Here is a 6886-nt window from a genome sequence, read left to right as displayed (position 1 = left end):
ATCCTATATATCTATCCTGCATATCTATCTAGATATATATCTCTCTCTCTCGCTATATCGCATCTCTATCTCTATCTATCTATATCTCTATCTCTATCATATACTTATATATCTCTCTCGATCTCTATATCTCTCTCTCTCATCTCTCTCTACTCTCTAATCTCTCTATATCTATCTCTCTCTATCTCCTCTCTCGCTCTTCTCGAGCTATCTAGATCTCTATATATACTACTCTTCTCTCTATCTCTCTCTCTATCTCTCTATATTATCTCCTATCTATATTATCTATATGTATCTCTACTATATATCTCTCACTCTCTATCTCTCTCTATCTCTCTTCTATATATCTATCTATCTAATCTAGCTCTCTCTTATATTATAGATTATATATCGATATTCTATATATCATAATCTATATCATCTTTATAAATTTTTATTTATATTATATCTATTTATATTAATAGATTTTATATTATATATATTTATATTTATATTTATCTATATATCTATCTCTATATCTATATATCTATCTATCTATCGACGATCGATATATTCTATCATATATATATATACTATATCTCTGCTATCTATATAACTATATATATATATATATATCTATAATATATCTATATAGATATATCTTTCTATATTATAGTATATACTATATATATCGATCGATCGATAGATGATAGCTATATAGATATATAGAATAGATTAATAGATATCCATATCCATCTACATATATATCTATAACTATCGGTCATACCTTACTATATTAATATATATAAATATATAGATAGATATCTATATAGATATATCTCTCATCCTATATATAATCTCTATAGATAGATCTCCTATACTCTACCCTATGATATCTAGCCTATATATAGCTCTATCTCGAGATCTATATATCGAGATATATATATAGATATATATATATCTATCTATCTATATATATCTCTATCTATATATCTAGATAGATCGATAGATAGATAGATAGATAGATAGATAGATAGATAGATAGATAGATAGATATATTATATATAGATATATATATATATAGATCTCGGTATATATATATCTCTATATCCACTCGATATAGATTCTTACTATATCGCTTGCCTCTAGATCTCTGCGATCGCTCATATCATATCTATAGATCGCGTCTCTCTCGATCTCGTCATCTCTATACTGTCACTCGCTCTCTCTCTCTGTCTCGCTCTCTCCTATCTTCGATAGACTCCGCTCTCTATATCTAGCTCTCAGATATCTATACTCTATCTATATCTCTCGATAGCTCTCGCTCTCTATCTCTCTTCATTCTCTCTCCTCTATCTCCTCGATCTCCTATATTCGCTCTCTCTCATATCTCTGCTATCTCTTACTATCTCTCTATATCTACTCTCTATATCTATCGCTCTATCTAGATCGCATACTTAGATATTCTAGATCTCTCATTATAGCTATCTCTATAGAATATAATTAGCTATATATCTATCTAATATCTACTCTAATCTATAGATATATATATCTATATATATCTATCTATATCTATCTCTATATCTCGATCGATAGCTATCAGATATCGATATGATATTATCTATTAATATAGATAGATAGATCGCTAGAGAATACTAGATATCGATATCTAGATATAGTATATATATATATATATATCTCTTCTATCTACTCTATCTATCTATATCTATATATATCTATAATCTATCTACTATCTATCTCTATCTATATATCTCTCTCTATCTTCTATCTATCTATATAATCTATATATCTATAGATATAGATATAGATCTATAGATAGATAATAGATATATATATCTCTCTATATACTCTTCTATATCCTAGCTTCTAGATATATTCTATCTATATCTATCTAGATCGAGCTCTATATCTATCTATCTTATTATCTATATTATCTATATCTCTATATCTCTATATCGATCTATCTATCTTCTATATAGTATATATATATATATAGATAGATGAGGATAGATAGATAGATATTCTAATATATATATTATATATATATATCTATATATATAGATCTAGATCTATATATATATATATATATATTATTATATATACTATAGATATCTATCTATATCTATATATATTAGATCTATCTATATCTATATCTATATATCTATCTATCTATATATATATATTATCTATATAGATAGTATATAGATAGATAGATAGATATATATAGATATATATATATAATATTATATTAATGATTAGATATCATATATATCGATCTATAGATAGTAGCTCGATAGAAGATATAGTTATATATCTACGATATTATATCTATATATAGATTATATATTATAGTATCTATATATCTCATATATATATAGTATCTATACATATATAGATATCTATATCTATATATATATAATATATATATATATATATATATATATATATATATATATAAATCTATATCTGTAATATCTATATATATATATCTATATATATTAGATCTATCTATATATAGATCTATCTATATCTATATCTATCTATCCTATCTATCATATATATATATTCTTTCATAGATAGATAGATAGTAGAAGATATATAATATAGATCTATATATAGATTCTATATATAGATATAATATATATCTATATATCTATCTAATATATATCATAGCTATATATTCTATCATATTGATCATATATATCTATCTCTATATATATATAATCTATAGAATTATATAGATAAATAGATATTAGGATATATCCGATCTATCTATCTATAGAATATCGTATAGATATATATATTTATATCTATAGATATCTATATCTTATCTATCTCTCTCTAATCCTCTCTAGATATATATACAATAAATATATCTAGATCTCTATCTTATATATATCTATATTATTAGATTATAGATATCGATTATATCTATATAAGCTAGCTAAAGATAGCTCTCTCATCTTATCTCTCTCTCATATCTATAGAGACTAGAGATATATAGATAAGCTCTCAATCTAGATCTCTAATATAGCATATATAGATATTGTCTCTTCTATAGAGATCTATAGATGATCATCTCCTAGCTCGATGAGCTATAGAGATATATATATCGATCTCTCTCTAGATATGAGATCTAATCTCTCATCTATAGATAGATCTCATATATTATTATCTATCTATATCTCTAATATTACTATAGATCTCGAATCTATCTATAGCTCTCTATATATATAGATCTATATATCATATATTATATATCTATCTTATAGATCTCTTATATAGCTATCGACTATATATAGATATATATATATCTATATATAGTCTATCTATATATATATATATATATAGATATCTATATATATATAGATACTCTCTATATAATAGAATCTATATATAGTATAATCTATAATATATATCTATCTCTCTATCTATCTATCTATCTATCTATCTATCTATATATATATCTATTATATATATATTCTATAATATCTAATCATATATATATATATAGATTAGAAGAGATAGATAGATAGATCTATATATCTATATAGATATATATATATATATCTACTATATATTTATATATATATATATATCTATATATATATATATATATATTATCTAGATATTAATAGATATATATATATATCTATATAGATTAGATCTTCTCTATCTCATATCTATATATCTATCTATCTATCTATCTTATATATATATAATCTATATAGATGCTAGATAGATGCTAGATAGATCGATATATATATATAGATCTACTAATCGCTATCGATAGATATATCTAATCTATATACTCTATAGATATATATCTAGATATATCTAATATCGATAGCTATCATAGATAGCTCTCTAGATCTATATACTATCTACTCTAATCTATCTCTTATCTATATATATTTCTATATATAGATTATTATAGTATCTAATCTATATATAGCTATCTATATATAGTCTATCTATATAGCTCTCTATCTAGATCTATATTATAGATTATCGCTCGATGATCGATCGATCTCTTCATCTCTATATCTCTCAATCTCTCTCATATATCTCTATATATAGATCTCGATTATCTCTCTCTAGATAATATATCTCTCTATCTCTATATATTCTACTATCTATCTCTCTATCTATATCTATCTCTCTATATTATCGATATAAGAGATATATATATCTATCTCTATATATTCTATATATCTATATATATCTATCTATATCTAGATCTTCTAGATAGATCTATATATATTATATTCTTATATATCTATCTCTTATATCTATATATATATATATATCTATATATCTATCTCTATATATATAGATATATCTCGATATTATATATAGATAGAAGATCTATCTATAATATAGATATCGATATCTATATATTAGATATATCTATATCTATATATATATCTAGATCTATATATATATAATATCTATAATAGATATATATCTAATATATTATATATCTTATATATATTATATATATATATATATATATATATATATATATATATATATTATATAGATATAGATATATATCTATAGATATATATCTATATCTATATCTATATATATATATATATATATAATATCAGTGGAGACATCAGTGGAGTTAGTCTGGGTTTGTTTCCGTGCACAGTGTCTTGGACGAACACATGGACATGTAGTAACCTGGTGATTCATGTCTCTGCCAACAGGTGGCCATGGTGGAGGTGCAGCTGGAGATGCAGTACAGTTACCCTCCTGTGCTGCTCATTGCCTTCAGCGTGTGCACCACCGTGCTGGTGGCGGTGCACCTCTTCGCTCTGCTGATCAGCACCTGCATCCTGCCCAACGTGGAGGCCGTCAGCAACATCCACAATCTCAACTCTGTGAGCGAGTCGCCGCACGTGCGTATGCACCACTACATCGAGCTGGCCTGGGGCTTCTCCACAGCCCTGGGCATCCTGCTGTTTTTAGCAGAGGTGGTGCTCCTCTGCTGGATCAAGTTCCTGCCCGTGGACTCCAGTTTGCCCAAAAAGCAAGTTTGCACTACAGTGGCCCCCGCCTCGGGGAAGCCTACGACACCGCAAGCTGTGCCGCAGGACAGCGGCTGGCTGGCTGCGCTGGCGTCCACCATCATCATGGTCCCGGTGGGGGTGATTTTTGTCTTGTTCACCATTCACTTCTATCGCTCTCTGGTGCGCCACAAGACGGACCGTCACCACCAGGAGATCGAAGAACTGCACAAGATCAAGGTGCAGCTAGACGGCCACGAGAGGGGCCTCCACACCGTGTGACGCCACGACTGTCGCTTTAAGGACTTCACTTTCATATTTATCTCTTCGCTGACATTTGTACCGCTCATTGTTAACGTCTCGCTTGGACTCGTAGGCCGTGAGCGTTAAAGCTCGTCACTTTGCAGCTCAGACAGCCGACACATGTCCGACTGCTCATTTCTTCTTAAGCTAAAGTTGCGTTGTCGGGCCTTTGTTTGTGTTTTAGATCCGTTACAAGTGACGGTCAAGGATCACGTAAAAGGTTTACAGAGGAAAGGGCTGGTGTGTTCTGCGTGCCATCTTTGTGCAATGCCTGTTTTCATTGGAGGGTTTGGTTCAGCCAAAGAGCTGCCATCGCTTCGTCCAGAGTAAACGCCATAAATAACTTTGTACGTCTCAATATGACTTGACTTGTTTGGTGTCTGTAAACTGGATTCTGTGCTCAGGTGCAGACTCTGTAACGACGCTTCAGGAGGCTGATCAGATCATTTTTAAAAGCTCATTTAATACTGGATTCAGATGTGATGCTGTTGCATGGTGAGGTCACTGTTTACACTTAAACCTGCTCCTCGGTCAGGCGCGCGCTTCACGTAAGAGCTGAGCTCGTTGTTTTAACTGTAAAAACCTGCGTCACTCAAAAAACTTAATGTCCGTCTCACTTTATTCTGAGTTTGTGAAGTCTTAAAAACATCTTCCTCAAACGTTTCGTCCTTCAAACAGCTTCTTTTTACAAAGCCTGTCGACGCTGTTCAAGCCACTCAATCGTGCCAAATGCTTAAATATGAATGTGTTACTGTCCAAATAGAGTTCTGCCTTCCAGAACCTTTGCCTTTTTATGAGCTGCTGTTTTGCTAAAGGTCATAACGAGCGTCACAGAGTACACGCTGTACTCGGCGTGACCCCGTGACCTCCAGTTTATGGAGTAAATCTTCGGGATCTTTCAGAAAGACTCGAGTTTCTAAACATGTTACATTCCAAATAAGATGACTGACCAAAGTGTTTGTGTCGGGTTGTTTCGTGTGTTTCAGAGGAGACAGAAGTGCACTTGTAGTTTAGTTGTACGGTGAGAATATCTTTCTTCGTCTCGTGTTTGTGCTTCTTAAATAAATAACTGTGGAGGTCATGGAGACCCGTGTTCACAGCCTGCAAGACTTCCAGAATAAAACATATTAAAGTTCTCCGTGTCTCTCGTGTTTGTCTAGAAGCAGACGCTTCAGCAGCTGGTCCTTTGTGTTACTGTGACTTTAATCATGGTGATACTAAACTAATCTTTGACTTTGACATACTATAATTGTTTAATTCTTTTATAACATACATTGACTTTTCTATGACTTCATGATTACATTATACTATTTTTTATTATAACGTACTATATCAGATTTATTTTATTTATTTATTATAACATACTTTGTTATGACTATTGATGACATACAATAATTAATTTTATTTTTTATAACATACTTTTACTTTATGACTTCATGGAATACTAGACTGTATTTTTAAAATTAATTTAGTATGACATTTTGACTTTATTCATAGAATACTATATTTAATTTATTTACTATAACATACTTTGACTTTATGGCTTTATTCATAGACTACTATAATTG

At 29.5% G+C, this 6886-nt stretch overlaps 1 protein-coding gene across 1 annotated transcript in view; it reads left to right on the top strand.

Annotated features, from left to right (window-relative positions):
• The window catches only part of orai2 (ORAI calcium release-activated calcium modulator 2), a 10654-nt gene extending 4200 nt beyond the window's left edge, over positions 1–6454 (top strand). Inside the window, exon 3 of the mRNA XM_029447290.1 lies at positions 4716–6454. Within this exon, the coding sequence (XP_029303150.1) occupies positions 4716–5297 (582 nt within the window). The 3' untranslated portion in view covers positions 5298–6454. The remainder of the gene's footprint in view (positions 1–4715) is intronic.
• The last annotated feature ends 432 nt before the right edge of the window (positions 6455–6886 follow it).

This window comes from Cottoperca gobio, chromosome 14, assembly GCF_900634415.1.
Source record: "Cottoperca gobio chromosome 14, fCotGob3.1, whole genome shotgun sequence".
Taxonomy (NCBI): Eukaryota; Metazoa; Chordata; class Actinopteri; order Perciformes; family Bovichtidae; genus Cottoperca; species Cottoperca gobio.
Note: the sequence above shows the minus strand (reverse complement) of the source record. Positions and strands in the feature narration are given on the sequence as shown.